Consider the following 18,277-nt stretch of genomic DNA (forward strand, 5'->3'; position numbering starts at 1 on the left):
CTGGCCTGGTGGAGCTTAGGAAGCTGGCGCTGCGGGCGGGCGGGGTGACACACAGCCTCCGTGCCAGCCGCAGCCGTTGGCTGGCGGACGCCCAATCCCGGGGCATGCCGCCCCAACCTGGCCGGGACACACAGTGAAAGGCGAGTTTGGTGGCAGATCTGACCCCCGGGGGTTGTCAGGGGCAGCAGCTTGGCGAGCCCAGTATCAGGGACCCCAGGCTTGGAGGGGAAAGCCGCGGCAATGGCTTCGGTGTTCATGTGCGGAGTGGAGGACCTGCTGTTCAGCGGCAGCCGCTTCGTGTGGAACTTGACTGTGTCCACGCTGCGGAGATGGTACACCGAGAGGCTGCGGGCTTGCCACCAGGTGCTGCGGACGTGGTGCGGGCTGCGGGACGTGTACCAGGTGAGCCTGGGAGCCCGTGCCTGGGGCCATTGCGGGATGCCGGGCGCTCAGCCGGGAGCGGGTCCACCTGTATGATTTCATAACCTCACGCTTCAGATATCTTTGTTTTCAACTTCTAGCGGGTAGCTTGGTGCTGGGGCCAAATCCTCGGCAGCTCTGGCTAAAGGTGGCCTGACATATTTTCCCCCACTTGGGCATGGGGGCACTTGGGAGTTACTCCCCCCACACACACACACCAGCAGACATGTGTTTCAAAGTGATGGAGATACCTGCTGACAGTATAGTAAAGGGGATTGTGGCTTTGCAGCAGAGCTTGTGTGGAAAGAGACTTGAAGGCTGAGAGGATTATTTCTATTTCATTTCATTGGGGGTGGCCATTTCAGAAGCTATGATTTCCCATCATTGCTTGCTGTCAGAGCGTGTCTTAGTGAATTTGCCTTCTTCCTTCTGATTTTATTGCACTTTTCCACCAGGCAGCCCCAGATTGCAGAGAACAGCCAGGAAAAGCTGATTCTGTGCTGTGTCGACTGGGGAGGAAAGACAGCAAATTCTGAGCACCTTGTGGGAGGCTGACAGGCTAGGGAAGGGAAGGGTGGTTTGGCCAAGCGCTGGAAAGCTTACTCTTGGATTTAATCTGTCACACAACACAGCCTCTTTATTGCTTTGCTGGCCCCATCTTGAAGGCAAAATCTGTAGCAACTTTGCCCACTGAGGAGACCATTCCTCCTCTCTGGGACGTCAACTTGCCTGGATTTTTGTATGTGGATTTAAAAGTTCTCTGGTTTGGTTATTAATTCCTTTAAGATAAAATTTTTTAAAAAAACAACTATATTATTAAATTGTGAAGATTTTTGGCTAGGCTTGTTTCCTGTGTGTGGAGTAGTTTATTACAATTTTTGGAACCCCTCACATGTAACCTGACCCTATTTCTAATAGGGCTGAAATGTATCTGTCATAGTGTCTCTCTCATGTGACCCAGCTTTGATTTTTGAAAATTCATAGTCTTCCATCAGCCAGATAGAATAGAGGCCAGCTCAGGACAGACTGAGAGTTCTGAGGAATGAATGTTCACTTTCCATGCTCGTTAAAATATAAAGAACATTTTAACCTATGGTTTCATGGCTCCTGGTTTGCCTAACATGTCTGTGATATTTTGCATATTGGAGTGGAACCAGCAGGGCACACTGAGAGCCCTGGAAGGCTTCTGGGGCTTGAGAGCATTAGGGAACACATTAGAGCCCATCTGGCCACAAAGACTACACCCCTGGCTTTTGGGAGCCAGGCATGTGTCTGTCTTTCAGGCCTTTTCTTTCTTGGGAAGTGCTTGCCCAGTTTTGTTTATAGAGTAGGTATGTACCTCCTGTGTAGTGCAGCCCTTTCATTCTAATATTTGAGGAACTTTCAGAAGGAAAGCACAAATATCGTTGCCAACCAGACAGGCTCTGTGCCCCACTGGCCATGGATTCAGAGGATTTGTGGCTTACTGCTAATGCTGTTACTGAACAATTTAGAAATGGAGGTTCCAAAAACCCCAAGAGTCTTTGCTTCTCTAGAAGATTGTTGCTCTTTTTTAATTTTTAAAATGATTTGTGTGTATGAGTTCACAAGTTTGTGGGTATGCACATGTATGCAGACATGTATAGTACATGTGCACGTATGTGTGAACAGAAGTGTCACTCCTCAGCAATATCATGCACCTTAGTTTTGAGACAGGGTCTCTCATTGTCCTGGGGCTTGCTATCCAGTATCCCAGATTGAGCAGAAGACCTAGTTGCTTGGTTGTTTTTTAAAGATATTTGTTTGTTTAGTTCTGGGTGTGGAACCCAGGGCCTTGGCCAATCTAAGTAGATGCTTTCTACCTGTGAGCTCCATTGCTACCTTAGAAAGATCATTTTTCCAAAGACAAAAAAAAATAAAATAAAAATGCTTCTCAAATGCTAAGCAATAAAATAGTGATGTAGATTATATAGACTGGAAGTGGTAAAGAAATGGGCAAGGGATGAATTGAAGTTCTTTCTGCGTGGGACCATGGGGAAATTAACCTTCCTATGCTTCCCTCTCATCCTCTGTAAAGTGAGGAATAGAACAATACTAATTAAAGAGGTTAATAAGAGTTAATTGACGTGTAGAATATTTAGCACATTGCCTAGAGCTTGGAAAGCATCCAGTAAATATATTATCTATCATCTAGGATTTGTTTCTATTGCAGTAAGAGGCCTAACTCAGAACTGGAAACAAAGTAAAAAGAAGTGACAGCGACATCGCTTACAACTCTACTTATTGTAGAATAAACGTGAGGTGTGGTTTGATGAGGGCCCTGTGCTTATTCCCCAGCCTGGTTATGTCCAGTTATTGGCCGATCCTCAACAGACTCCTTTCCTCCTGGTCTCTGCTAACTGTAGCCATTCGCCAGGCTTACAAATCAACATAGCCAGGAAGAAAGTGAATTTCTTATATCCACCTAACTATCAAAAGAAATCCCTGTGTATCCTCTGGGCTACTAATGTAGGGTCTGCCCTCCCAATGCCATGCGCTAATTGGCACAGGGAACAGGATTACTCTCCATGCATTCTCAGTGGCATGATGTGACCCAAAAGGAGCAAAAATGATTTCTGGGAGAGATGGAAAAAAAATAAGACTTCTTCCTCAGGCTGGTGTGTAGCTACTTCAACGGCAGAGCACTTGCCTAGCACATGTGAGACATAATTATACATAAGCAAATATGCAATGAATGACATTAAAAGTGAAAAGAGGAGGGTCAGGGACCTGGTTCGGCAGGTAAATGAGCTTGCCCCCCCAGTCTGATGACCTGATTCCAATCCCCAGAACCCACATGGTAGAATGAGAGCAGACACCCACAAGTTGTCCTCTGACCCCCACTCATTTACATGGCACCCATCTACCCACATGCAAGCACAAATAAAGAAATGGTTTATTTTTTAATGAGGCATGAGTTGATGGCCAAACAAAAACATGTATTAAAATAAAAGACTCTTTAAGGTGATAATAATGAACAAAAGGATTAAGAAATACCAGATTGACTGAGTAGAGTATAAGGCAGTTTCTGAAACTGGGAATGGGGTAGGGCCCACTGACCACATATTTGCTTGGGTTGGTCCATGTCTGATGCTCTAACAAATACCTGAGAAAACAGCTTAGAAGGGGGATTTCAGGCTCAAGATTTCAGTCCAGGATGGTTGTCTGGTTCCATTCCTTTAGGCCTATAGCAAGGCAAAGGCATCATAGTGAAAGATCATGGCAAGGAAAGGATGCCTGCATCATGGTAGCCAGGATATAGCTATAGAGTATAGCACCATGGAAAAGGTGTGCCCTTCAAAGGATGCTACTGATCACCCATTTCCTCTGATCAAGGCCTCCACCTTTCACAGATTCCATTCAGTTATGAATCCACCCATGGTTTAATCCATTGATTATATAAAGCCCTCCACAAAGCTCTGCCAAAGGAAGGGTACAACATTTGATTAAAATGCAAGCCTGGGCTAGGGTGATGGCTCAACGGATGAGAGAAGTTGCTATACAAGTATGAGGAGCTGATTTCAAATACTCAGAATGTACAGAAGAAACTGGGTGAGGCCATGTGTGCCTTTGGGTAATTGAGACAGGAGGATTGCTGGGACTTTCTGGCTACAATTCTACTTCCAGGTTCAATGAGAGACCCTGTTTCAGGGAAATGTGGCAGAGAGTGATAGGGCAGGACACCTAAAGTCCTCCTGTGGCCCTTCTCTGCCACATGGGCACACACACACACACACACACACACACACACACACACACACACACACTTTAAATGCAACCAGCTATGTCTCCACATAATGGGACTCTCAAATCAAACATTTTCTCAATAAAAAGGGTATTCTTCAAGGTTAAGTCCAAAGATGAAGACACAAACACCTTTTAGAGTGTTTTTGCTACAGTTGTTTGAATTGTTAGGCTTCATGACAAGAATACTTGTATTGGTACCCTAAAATTCTCAATTATAAGCTGTGCAGAATAACATGCTACCTTTCTGCCCAGTATGCTGCTGTGCACACTAGAGTCACATGTGTTACTGAGTCCCTGTTTTTTTTTTTTTTTAACATCTTGTTGATTTTTTAAGGTGTCAGTTTTCTTGCTTCTAGTCTCAATGGTCTTGTTTGTGAAGAAACCCAATGTTGGATTACTCTAGAGAGAGTTCAGGGTGGGGCAGGAGCTATCCATTACCTGAAATATCTGGCAGGCCCCTAGGGCGTTTTGTTTATTCATATACTACACCTGAAAGACGATCCTTCGCCTATTCATAAAGCAGTTGGCAGTGGAGCTATTGCCTGGCTGGCAAAGCTGTGAAAGCATAGTTTCCTTGGAATTGAACACTTCCTCCACTTTGAGATGCTGGAACAGCAAGTGATTTAATTTGCCAACAAACTATGAATAATGAAGGTATTTACTATAAGGCATTTTTGTAGTAATGGATCTAAGTAAACAGCAGGAAGAGAGGTCCCCTGACACTGTTTGACAAAGACCCACTGTGTAAGGAAAGACTGGAGTTTGTTCCAGGTACCAGACTTGAGAACTCACCTTTAATTTAGGCAAAGTTCTCAAAGCTCATTCGTCAGCTGCTTGCCCATCCTGCTCATACCTCTCCTGGAAGGCATGCATCATAGTAATTAATTATCTGCTCGTGTGAGTTAGAAAGTGTTGAGGGAACATTGTTGACAAAAGATCAACTCTTTTTGCTTTTTTGTGAAGTGTGGCATGCTCTAATAAAGCCCTCAGTTTGGTACTTGGGGTTAGCCTTTCTCCTCACCAGTCCCCAAGGTTAAATTTCCTACAAACCTTGCATGGAGTCATTGCCTCCAACTTGAACCGAATCTGGGGTATTTAAGTGACTAGGAGAGGCTGGGTCAGCTCCTCTGGGACAGGCAGCTGGCACAGACCAGAAGGCACAGCGTTCAGGACTTGAAGAGTCTGCAGGCTCCACTTGACCAAGCCTGACCTTGTACAAAGTACTTCCCCCCTCTGACCCTCATTTCCTCCTGGGTAACGAGGAAGTGCTGTAACTGTGCTCATGGGATACTCATGAGATACATTCATAAAACACTTGACACTTCGCAGGCATAAGAAAATGCTTAATAAAGGCCAGCTCTTGGTTATATAAAACCCTTAGCACTGAGCTCAGAGTGTCTGTGATAAAAGGTCACTGACAGTATTGCTATTGGTTTTATACCTGAGACAAGCTGTATGGAAATTAAGATCCCATCTTCAATGAGTTAATGTTCACTAAGAAAGAAGGCAACAATTCCTTAATGTGTGGGTTAGATGTAGGGTATTTGAAGTGTTGTCTTCTGGTGGTCCCATATTCTTTTAAGCCCATACGTAAATCTAGGAGGCCATAGGCATCTTGTAGTCAGGTTTCTGAGCTCATTCTCTATGATGATCCACAGAGTGCCAACACTTGAGTTTTGTGTCTCCCTAGCTTGATTGGAAAAAAGTCATAGTGATCCCAAGACAATTCTGCACCAAGCATTTGGTGGTCTCTGTTATTTTAAAGCACATGCACTTTACTTGCTCTGACCCCTCATTTTACACTCTGGAAACTGGTCTGCCTTCTGTTTTTATGAATAAAGTTTTATTGTCACATAAACCTGCAGTTATCCATCTGTGGCTGCATTGCTACTACGGGGTTGGAATGTCCATCTGTGGCCAACTGCTTAAAGTTAAATGACTGGTAAAATTCTGAAAAAAAAATTTACCGCCTTCCTCTTTTCAGAAAACATCTGCCAATCTCTGGAATAGAAACAAATTTTTGAAAAGCAGTGCAGGGTAAAGAATGTTAAGGGAAGAAAAGTCCACAATTCTAACACAAGAAAAAAACCCACAGAATTTGAAAGATTTCTTTCATCAAAAACCTAAGGTGCTGGAGAAATGCCTTACTTCAGAGAGTGCTTGCTGTGCAAGCATAAGGACCTGGGTTCGAATTCACAGTACTCACATAAAAAGCTAAGCATAGCAGCACTTATTTGTAACACCAGCATCAGAAGTCACAACTCACTGGTCAGTCAGCCTAGCCAAATGGTAAGCTTTGGTTCAGTGAGAGACCCTGTCTGAAGGAAATAAGAAAAAGCAATAGAAGACACCTAATGTCCTGCTCTGGCCACACACACACAGGTACCCCATCCCCAAATGCATACACAGTGCAAAAATTTAAGGTTTTCATTTAAAAAAAAATGTTCAAGATAAGTGCTCAGCTTACTTTTACACCAGACAAGAGTAATCTAAAAGGCAGACAACAGGAGACTTCCTGGAGGGATGATTCCTATGCTGGTCTTTGAAGGACAAGTAGACTTCTACAGAAGGGCATTCCAGGTGAAAGGGATTTCTTCAGAGCCTGATGAGCCGAAAGAGTGACAGAGCAATTCGGACTGAGTGTAACACCTGCCATCAAGTGATCTTGCACTTTTGACATTTTCCTTCAGAATTTTAGGAGAGGGAGCTATCGGCTTAGAACTATTGCTGGCAGTAGTGAGGCCAGTAGATTTCAAGGGGGTAGAATAATGGAGGCCAGAAGGAAAGGGGATCAAGAAGGTGATGATGGCAATGTTGGTGCATTACTCAGGATAGAGTGAGTTCAAGTCCCAGTATCCACATGATGGCTCCTAATTGCCAATAACCTTAGTTGCAGAGGACCCAACGTCCTCTTCTGACCTCTGTGGGCACTGCACACATGTGGCAGTGATAACAAACTACCCAGGGTCATACAGAAGTTAAGATTTGGATTTCCCCATGCTATCTAGCCTGTCACATGGTGACAAGCACAGTTCATTACTGTCTTTCAGGCTCATGGAATGTTCACAGTAATGCCAGTTTCCAGGAAAGTGTAGTGCTTCTTAGGGTCTGGAAAACAGGTGCACAGCCTCCAAGGGGCTTATATTACTTCTCACAGGTCATGGGTGAGAACAGGTCCATAATACACCCATCTCACCATAAACTAGAGCCAAGAACACCATACATGCTGGTGCAGATTTTGTTGCTTTGTGATCAGACTGGGGTAAATAAACAGGAAGGTTATTAGCAGGCCTGTGAGGACTGTTCCTGTGCAGGACATCAGGAAGAGGGCAGAGTTAAGCAAAGAGAGAAGTTCAGTTACAATTCACGATCAGTGAAGCCACATCTGACTTCACGGGTAGCTCTGAAGCCAAGAGTTATCCCTCAGTGGAACAAGAGCCCTGGCTTTCCTCTCTTTCCCTCACTGAAGGTGGCCCTTGAAAGCTGGGCTACCCTTGGAAGAGGCAACTCTCTTTAAAGGGAGGGCAATTTCCAGACACAGTCGAGAGCTGTCAGTTCATAGTGCTCCCAACAGCTTAGGAGGATCAGTCTGGCAATACATCATAGCATCTTCTACAAATGCCTCCCAACAGGTGCTGGACCCAGGCCGGAACTAAATTAGGGCCAGCAGGAAGGAAGTGCAGGGTGAAGACCACACGAACAGGAAGATGCAGAATTCAGCTATTAAAAATTGCACAACCTTCAGAGTGGCCACTTGACAGCCACCTACCCTCTGCTGAAGAGATTGGGTAGCCATGGGATCAAGTACTAGTTTCTACTAACTACTACACCTAACTACCAACTAGCAACAGGAAGCTAAGAGCCTCATTCATCCTCACCCTGAAAAGCAAAGTGACCTTTACTTTTTTCTTTTTTAGCCCATTACATAACATAAATATATTTTTCAGAGTCATAGCATTTAAGGTCAACGGATTTAGTCTCACAGTCTTTCAAATATGTTTGTGAACTTTTCGTCACACAGCTTGGCAAACACAAGGTTAAGAACGGACTCTCCTGACATTTCAAACCAGTGTTTGTTTTTCTCTTTCCGTCTCGAAGTATAAAAACGTCCTTGTTCACCCCCTGCTTAGGTTTATTCTGAACGTTATATTTTGGTGTCCCGACTGGTTGTTATGGAAGAGCTTGCATGTCTCAAATAAGGAATAAGATCTGTGCTTCTAAATTTTATAAGTAAGACTGTATGACTTGCAAAATGGAAAGAAGGCAAAAATTAAGCATTTGTTGAAGAACAAATTACTGAAGGTTCATGTGCCATTCCATGGGCATCATGCATGCAAATGTGCATGTGGTTATCTTGAAATAAACCCTGTTGTGAAAGAAACAGGTAAATACAGCAAGTTCTCCCGTCTCATCCTCTCGTGATGTCCCAATGCATTTAGTCAGTTGAGTGTTGTGTTTGGGTAGAGCTTTTGCTGAATAGCTGTTTCCATTTGATGGGTGCTTTTTTGAATCTTGCCATCTGAGTTTGACTATACTACTCGGCATTAAACTCTGTGTGCTAGACCTACTTTTTGTTCTTCACACAAACAATACTTGGCATTCAGGAAAAAGAAACAAAAAGTTTTAAGGAACCCGGTAGTTGTACCCTCCTGGAATGGGAGCACTTGGGAGGCTGAGGCAGAAGAATCATGAGGGTTGTTTTTGTTTTTGTTTTTGTTTTTCTAAGCAGCTTGGGCTACATAACAACTTCCTGTCACAAAAAAAGGGGAAAAATGTATAAAAATACAAAAAGCATATGCAAGTCTCAGGAGTTTTTTTTCTTTTCTTTTCTTTTTTGTTTTGTTTTTCGAGACAGGGTTTCTCTGTGTAGCTTTGGAGCCTATCCTGGCACTCACTCTAGAGACCAGGCTGGCCTCGAACTCACAGAGATCTGCCTGCCTCTGCCTCCCGAGTGCTGGGATTAAAGGTGTGTGCCACCAACACCAGGCTAAGTCTCAGGAGTTTTAAGGCAGAGTATTGATATTTTTCCAAGTCTGCCTCAAACATTTTTTGGTGGTGTAATGAAATTACACAGAGTCAGAAGAAGCCTCCTTCGTACCCCTCCTTTTCCTAGAAATAGTCCCACCTAGGGGGGGTTCAACAACAGCAGAGTGCCTGCTCAGCAGTTTCAGGGTTCCGGGTTCGATTCCCAGTGAAGAGAAAGTTTGCCTATAATCCCAGCACTTAGGAAGCTAAGGAAGGAGGAACACAATGAGTTAAAGGTCACAACTTGTCTCCACAGAAAGTCTTCTTACCCAGACACTGACAGGCAAATTTAAAGAATAATAACTTTGCCCCATCGGCTTTTATCTATAACTGATATACTACTTATGCCATGCCATATCTTTGTCAAACTTACATGTGTGTGTGCATCATTCTTCTCCTGTATTTTTCTCTCATCCCGCTTTTGGAATGTATCTCTAAGTTCCATTACCCTAGCACCCCAGTGATGAATATGCCCATCTCTTGCTAAGGAATATCACATCCATGGTATGTGTAGAACACAAATATCACTGGATACTCCTGCATGATGTGTCTTTGGCTCATCATGAAGACATCAAGAGTCCATGTCACTGGTTTTATGACTGTACTAGCCAGTAGGTGACAGTGCTCTAGATGACTCAGCACCAAGTCATATCTTACTTTGAAAGCAGTGCTTAGTACAGCACAACTGAACGCTCTAGAGCAAAAAGAAACTCACCCTGGAGGAGTAGACGCCAGGAAATAATCAAACTGAGGGCTGAAATCAATAAAGTAGAAACTAGGAAAACATTACAAAGAATCAATGAAACAAAGAGTTGGTTCTTGGAGAAGATCAACAAGATAGACAAACCTCTATCCAAAAAAAACCAAAAGGCAGAGAGGGGGCATGCTAATTAACAAAATCAGAAATGAAAAGGGGATATAACAACAGACACTGAGGAAATCCAGAGAATCATCAGGTCAAACTTAGAAAACCTGTACTCCACAAAATTCGAAAATCTAAAGGAAATGGACAATTTTCTGGATAGATATCACCTACCAAAATTAAATCAAGAACAGATAAGCAATTTAAATAGACCTATATCCCCTAACGAAATAGAAGCAGTCATCAAAAGTCTCCTAACCCCCCCCAAAAAAAAATCCCAGGGCCAGATGGCTTCAGTAGAGAATTCTACAATTACCTTGATACCCAAGTCACACAAAGACACAACTAAAAAAGAGAACTACAGACCAATATCCCTCATGAACATCGATGCAAAAATACTCAACAAAATACTGGCAAATTGAATCAAAGAACACATCAGAAAAATCATCCACCATGATCAAGTAGGCTTCATCCCAGGGATGCAAGGATGGTTCAGCTGCTGAAAGGTAAAGAATCTATTATTATCTGATTGGTCTAATCAGATCCATGAGGCTCTTATTCATCCACTCAGAATGAGCTGGAAGAAAAGCTGGAAAATGGTATCTAGAGATTCTAACTTCTAGAGTACAAATTTTGGGCTCCGGGTGATTGCTCAATCAATAAAGTGTGTCTTTGAAAGCTCAAGGAACTGGGTTCAATCCCAGAACTCACATTTTTATAAAAGTATGAGTGCGGTGTCACGTGCTTGTAATTCCAGCACTGGGAAGGTAGAGACAAGTGGATCCCAGGGACTCACTGGCCAGCCATCCATGCCAGTGAGAAACCTTCACTCAAAAAAAAAAAAAAAAGAAGAAGAAGGTAAATAGCACTCAAGGAAAGACAGTATGTGTAGGGACACACACACACACACACACACACACACACACACACACACACACACACATACACACACCACACACAGGAACCCAAATCCTAACTCAGTTGTCATTAGCGGTATTGCGTTCTCTGAAGCTCAGTTTTTCTCTGCTGTAAATGTGGACAGTGATAGTCTTTTTTCCCTGGAAGATCTATTTCTCTGAGATTATTGTAAGAATTTAATGTACTGCTAATGAAAAACATTGTTACTTTTATGCGGATGGATGAGGATAGCTAGAAGGATGGATGAGTAGTTGTAAATTGGTAGGGGCTGACTGGCTGGACAATTGATAGGCAATAATAGATGGATAGATGGGTAATAGGTAGATGGATAATAGGTTGATGTATGTTGAATAATCATCTTCATATATTCACGGATCTCAATGTATACTATAAACTTTATAGCTTCCAAAATATACAAGAGCCTTGTCCCTCTTTCTCCCTAAATGAAGAATTACAGTCCTTATGAGCATTGGAAAGGGGCTAATTGACCACTGTGTGAGGAAATGGGGACCACATCATTTCATGACTGTTTTCAGTTAGGTTGCTCAAGTCCTGATGCTGATGTTGCCCTGTTTCATTCAGGGAAGGCTAAATGCTTACAACCCATCTTATTTCATCTCCAAATAGAGCTCTAACTATATTTTTCCTAATCTTGAACCCACCCTAGAGGACTCTGAACCCTAGATTCCTGTCTGTGACCATTCTGGCCCTGTTGCTTGTCAACTTTCTGGGTAAACTGTCCGCATTATTAACCTTAGATTTTTGACTGCTCAGGAGACCCAGATATCCTAAGTATCACACTGCCCTTGGATAGGGGCCAGCAAATATTTTTACAGAAATTAGTTTGTCTCATTAAAATACAATAAAATATTCATTATCTAAATGAGAACAGGACCATTATTTAAGAGGGAGGGCTATGAAGATAGCCCAGTACTAAAGCTCTTACTGTGTGACCTAGCGGCCTGAGTTTGGTCCTTGGAACCCACATAAGGTAGAAAGGGATGACTGACTCCCCTGCTGTTTTGGAATTTTCACCAGTGTGGTGAGAAGCCATTGAAAGGGTTTGTTGAAATGGCTTAGTCAATAAAGTGTTCACCTTGCAAACACAAGGACCCAAGTTGGGGCTCCAGAACCTACATTAAAACAAAACAGCAGCAGCAATACAGGCATGGTGTATGCACTATAATCCCAGCACTGGGGAGGCAGACACAAGCAGATCCCCAGTGCTTACTGGCCAGCCAGCCTAGCCTACTTGGCAAGCCCGGGACCAATGAGAGACCCTGTCTCAACAAAACAAGATGGACAGTATCTGAGGAATAACAGCCAGTGTCCTTTTCTGGTTTCCACATATGCACTCAGGTATACATGTAGCTGCACACACATGAACACACACACACACACACACACACACACACACACAGGGATTACATTAATTAATTCAGCAAATATTTATGAAGGGTCCATAACACCCCAAATCAAGTCTAAATTGTGGAAATACAGTAGTAAACAAAAGAAAAGTGCCTACCCTCTTGGAGCTTCCTTTCTAGTTGGCTGACCCCTTCTGATAAAATTCAGACTTGTAATTTGAGCTGTTTGCACTCCTTGAATAATCTGCATCTTAAACTTGCTACCCACATTTCAACCCCTGATCTCTTCCCCCAAAACCACTGCCCTGCAGATGGCAGTCACACCGTGTGTCAAATGGTCTCCACCTTCTCACTGAACATCAGTCTTCTCATCACCACAGCTCTGGGCCAGACTCCCTTCCTAGCTTAGCTGGACCCTTGCAGCACCTTCCTAATGGGCCTCTCCTGGCACCATCTTTCCCTGAAGCCTGTTTTCAAACTTACCACCATAGAGACCATTTCAAAGTAGGTTAAAACAAGTCACTGCCCTGTCCAGCCAAGGTCTCAGCCACTTCAGGACACAAAGAAAGAATTACCTTTACTATCACTGAGAAGACTTGTGCAATGAGTGTTTCCATGATGCTCTTCCCAACTCCACCCACAGCCCAGCCAACACATCAACCTCTGGGCCTTACCCTCAAATTCTGTCCCCTCTGCCACTCACTGATGCTGTCTTGCTGTCCCCCAACAAAACCTCCAAGCCCTCACCCGTTGTAGTATTCTCCTCTTACAACCTCATACCCCACCTGTCTCCCCAGCTGTGTACAGTACTCTTCTGCCTCACCTCCTGAAGCTATCTTTTTCATGTCACCTACCCAGAATGCAACTCACTGTCATCCCCTTACCCACTATAATTTTCTCTATAACTATTAGTATCTCTGGCTTTACGAATCTCTTTGTTGATTTGTTCATGTATACCATTCAGGCCAGGCGTTAGTAAGAGGTAGACAGGGACTTCACTGCGGTGTCCTCTGGAACAGTGCTTGACACCTGGTGTGAACTCCACCTGGTGTGATTACCAGTACCAGCACTTGATAGGATACAGCATCCCTGCAGCTCTGTCCAGGGGGGCTGTTTGTATTCTGGAAAGCTTTGGAAGGTTCATACTAGAAGAATGCCTTGTGGACGGGCATTTGCATGTGTGTTTACAATTCTTCTTTATTGAAAGTAATGAGTCAGTACGAGGTGCTAGAGAGCACATCTGTATGGCGCCTCTGATGATCATTTCATGAGGGATGTGTGTTGGGGCAGAGTAGACAGGGAAGCAGGCACACCAATGACCGCTTTGAAACTCACCCATGGTCAGAACCCTCTGTGCCCACCCCAGGTGGGAGGCTAGAAGCCCTGTAGCACTCATCAGCTCTGAATGCAAGTGATTGCAATTTCCTGCCAGGCCTGTGGCTGGGCTCTGGAAGGTGTCCTGTTTTTCCTGACAGATGCTGATGGTTGTCTCAAACCATTAACTTTCTTTTCTTGGTGTCTTTTACCATTTGCCAGGTATTACTTCCCTATTGGCCACTCTCTCACTCTCACCCACTGAAGTTAAGGGTGGTGGGGCCTGCTATTCTAATTTTGTTTTATTTGCTTGGGTTCTTAGGAGTAAAAAGCAAAAGTGAGTCTGTCTCTTTCTCTGCCTCTGTCTCTCTCTGTCTCACTGTCTGTATCTATCTATCTATCTATCTATCTATCTATCTATCTATCTATCTTGGGTTTTTAGAAGTAAAAAACAAAAGTGAGTCTCTCTGTCCTTCTGTCTCTTGAGTTCTTAGGATTAAAAAGCAAAAGTGAGTTTCTCTGTCTCTTCCTCTCTGTCTCTCTGTCTCTCTGTCTCTCTGTCTCTCTCTCTGTGTCTCTCTCTCTCTCTCTCTCTCTCTCTCTCTCTCTCTCTCTCTCTCTCTCCTGGTCTTTATTAGTGTTTAATTAAAAACTTGCTTTGCTTCATTCTTGGCTGTGTGCAGGTGTTTTCCAATTCTGCAAGCACAGGCCGTGTAAAGAGACTCTGACCCTGTTTAATCATCAACCTCAAATAATGACAGAATCATAATCTCAGGAACAAGTGAAATGCAAGGTATTTTGCAAATATTTACTAAAGAGAAGAATACTTTATTTTTAATAAATAAGCTAACACCAGTGCCATGCTACAGACTCTTACTCATGAGCTTCTGTGATATTCATAGGCGCTCTCTTCCGCAGGGTTGGTGTATATTAAACTTGCAAGGCATTGATGCCAAATATAGGGCAGGCCAAGCTCAGAAGAATTGGCTGTTAAATTCTTTTTGGAAATGTATTTTATTAGTGAATGCATTTTCCTTTAATAAACTTCAGAAGCCAACTTTTGGGAGGCAGTTTCTGGAGTCTGGACAATGTCCTTTGTCTCCTACTCTGCTGACAGCATAAGTTTTTCATGATCAGATGCTACAGTAGGTTGTAAATAAAGCATTGCCATACTATAAACTGAATATTGTATATATCGAATAAATCATGCTAGTGTGTTGTCTTCCTTTCCTCTACACTTTATTTTATTTTTTAGTTTTATTCTCAGCCAATGGGATATATTTAAATATAAATAAATAAATCGTGCAAGTCTAACGTCTGCATATGTGAAATGAGTATAGAAACGTGTGCTGTGTTGGCTTGGTAGTCACTGAAACCCAACCATACATAAACAACTTAAGGAAGGAATGGTTTGTTTTGGCTGACTGTTCCAAGTCCATTATGGTAGGAGGTCTGGTGGACAGAACAGCTTGCTTCAAGGCAACCAGGAATCAGAGGACATGCCTGCAATAGCTGGGTTTCTCCCTTTTCCCTTTTGATTTTACCTTGGACCCACAGCCTCCGGGATGGTGCCACCTACATTCAGTATTGCTCTTCTCCCTTGAGTTAATCCTCTCTGGAAATGCTCACACAAACACAAACACACACACACACACACACACACACACACACACACACACACACACACACACACATGCTCGAGCTCCAGGGTATGCTTCACCAATCTCCTAGACTCTTCTCTGTTCAGTCAAGTTGACGATCAAGATCAACCACCACATGCATGTACATATGTAACTATCTTGAGTTTTCCCAGGGAGTAAAACCATGAGCTTGTGCCTTCACTAAGCATAGCTCTTGCTTTCTTTTCCTTGATCAACATCACTTCCAAGCTTACAGCATGACTGAAATAGTCTACCACCAATGTGTTTAGACTCCGTTGGTGTTTATTCTTTAGGAAATGCCTACAAAGTTTACAGAAGTTCAGCAAAGGAAAATTTGGTGAGTGATGTCCATGCCCACTGGTTCAAGAAGAGCAGAGAGCTTATAGGTGCTGAACCTCCTGCTAGCTTGGCTGATCCACTTGACTATAGTCCATAGTGGTGAATGAATATTAAGTACAAAGGAAAAGAGCCAGCTACTAAATACCCAGTATGACTATTGCCCTTTGGTCCACCCCTGTTTGAGGTCAAGGTTGGCAGTCACAGACCTGGGTTCCTGTAGGGAAAAAGAGAGGAAACAGTGCGGGGCCCCACAGTGCGTTCCTGGACCATAGCAGCTTCGCTACTTGCAGGAATCGAATGACATCAGTCTGTTTTAATGATGGACCTTTCAGTGAGATGAGTTTTATGTGTTTCCTTTAAGCAGTATTCACAAATCTTATGGGAACCAAGACTAATAGATAGTACACTTTCAGTCCTGTGCCTCATTCCTTACTTCCTGTGTTATCCAGAGTACATGGCTAACCCCTTGGAGACTAGCGTGCTCTTCCAACAAGCAGCTATGTGATATCTGAAGATAGTATTGTCAGGTAAGGTGTGGGGATACAAGCCTGTAACCCCATCAGTTGATAAACTTAGATGGGAGGATCATGGGTTTGAAGTCAGCCTCGACTATGTGGTGAATCCAGGCCAGTATGCAATACATAATGAGATACTACCTCAAACAAAACAAGGTCTAGGGTGTGTATCAATAGTACAGTTACTTGCCTAGCATACACAAGCCCCTGGGTTTGAGCCCCCAGCATCCCCAGACAAAGACCATTCCCAAATTTAAATGGAAGGATACTTATGACTGCTCAGAGCAATGGAGCAATGTCCTAATAAGAACCTGAAGTTCTACCCTACTAAAATAAAAATAATGAAGATATTTTGAAGCAGAAAAAGACATACTTACTCTGGTATATTCTTACAATCTTTTTTGTAGGACAATTTAGTTGTATACAATCAAAATGTAAGATATGTCCCCTTTGACAGACCTTTGGGGAGGGGTATTTTATTGCTTCAATATTAGCAAACCAATAAGTTAAGTGGCAGTCCTCTTCTGTGACAGTTACTTTAAATGTTGAATTGACACAATGTAGAAGTACTTGTGTGGATAATGGGTTATCTAGATCAGTTTGGTTAGTGGGCATGCCTATGGGGTCTATATTGAGTACATTAACTGATGTGGGAAGACCTGTCCACTCTGGGTGGCGCCATTCCCTAGGCAAGGAATCCTGACTTGTGGAAGAGTAGAGAAGGTGAGATGAGTACAAGTAAGTATGTATGAATTCATTGTTCTCTGCTTTTCACTCTGAATGTAATATTAGCTGTTTCAAGTCCCTGCCACCTTGTTTTCCGTGCTGTAATGGGCTCTAGCCTGTAATTGTAAGCTATAATAAATCCTTTCTTCTCTAAGTTGTATGATTCGGGGTATTTTATTACAACAGGAATGAAACTAAGACACTCTGTAACATGAGCTCTTCAGGCCTAGAAATTATCTATGCTATATTTTCAGGTAAAAATGAAGTATAAAACAAAATATGGCATGTGTGTATATGTGTGTGTGTCTGTGTGCATGTTTTCACACATCCATATGGATGTGTTTAAACATGTATGTTTATATAGATATAAATGCAAGCCAGGTGCATCCATGTATGTGAGTGGATAGGGTTAGAAATGCACATGCCAAATCAGTAATATTTTATACCCCAAGTAGTATATGTGAATGAAGGGAGGAATTTCCTTTCTTTTTTTTTTACTTTCATAGTTCTGTATTTAAAATTGTATTGCAAGAGTGTATACACTTTTTGCATAACTTTCTTTTCAGAACACTTGATCTAAGCCAGATGTGTTGGCACCCACACCTCTAGTTCCCAAACTCAGAAGGTACAGAAACAAAGACTTGGGAGTTCAAGGCTAGTCTGAGCATTATCAGAGACTCTGTCTCAACAAAACAGAAAAGAAGACAAAAGAACTCTATTTTCTCTAGACTCGTGTGTAGACTGTTTCTGGAACAGCTCTCTGACTTCACCTGGCTCCCCTCGAACAGAGCCAGCATGCAATGATGCCTCCAGTATTTATATATTATGTCCACTTAATAATGACAACTTGTTATTATGGATTCCATTGCTATAGAGCAGAAGGGAACATTTGTGCTCTTTTGAGAACTATAGAATTATCATTAAAGTAATGTATAACCACCAATTTAATTGTTATAGGTAGGCATGACTTACAGGTTAAAACTTCTTCAGTGTTTCTTAAAGATGTTTTCTAAACATACGATGGCCCACATATTACATTATTACAACATGAATAATGATGTGGTCTTATGAGTGATGGTCTCACTCATAAAGCAGTGAGACCATCCTATACATCTTACCCTGAAGTCTCAAACTTCACAAAGAGCCTAGTTATTTCTTTGAGTAACTGTATTGTATGGCTTCATACTCTGGATTCCCCATTTATTGTTTAGTACATTTTAGCAATTGGGGTCTATCGCAGCTATAAATGTGCTAAACTTCACTTAGATAAACCTGATGGAAATTTGAAAACAAATACACTTATTTGTTAGTGTAATCAAGAGAGAAGACATGGGCAGGAAGGGAAAACAGCACTGTGTCTTTTCC

General features: G+C 42.7%; 1 protein-coding gene across 1 annotated transcript in view; it reads left to right on the top strand.

Moving 5' to 3' along the window:
• The first annotated feature begins 240 nt into the window (after positions 1-240).
• The window catches only part of Frmd4b (FERM domain containing 4B), a 197,930-nt gene continuing 179,893 nt past the window's right edge, over positions 241-18,277 (top strand). Inside the window, exon 1 of the mRNA XM_027428944.2 lies at positions 241-402. Coding sequence (XP_027284745.1) covers positions 241-402 — 162 coding nt within the window. The remainder of the gene's footprint in view (positions 403-18,277) is intronic.

This window comes from Cricetulus griseus, chromosome 8 (genome assembly GCF_003668045.3).
Source record: "Cricetulus griseus strain 17A/GY chromosome 8, alternate assembly CriGri-PICRH-1.0, whole genome shotgun sequence".
NCBI classification, from domain to species: Eukaryota; Metazoa; Chordata; class Mammalia; order Rodentia; family Cricetidae; genus Cricetulus; species Cricetulus griseus.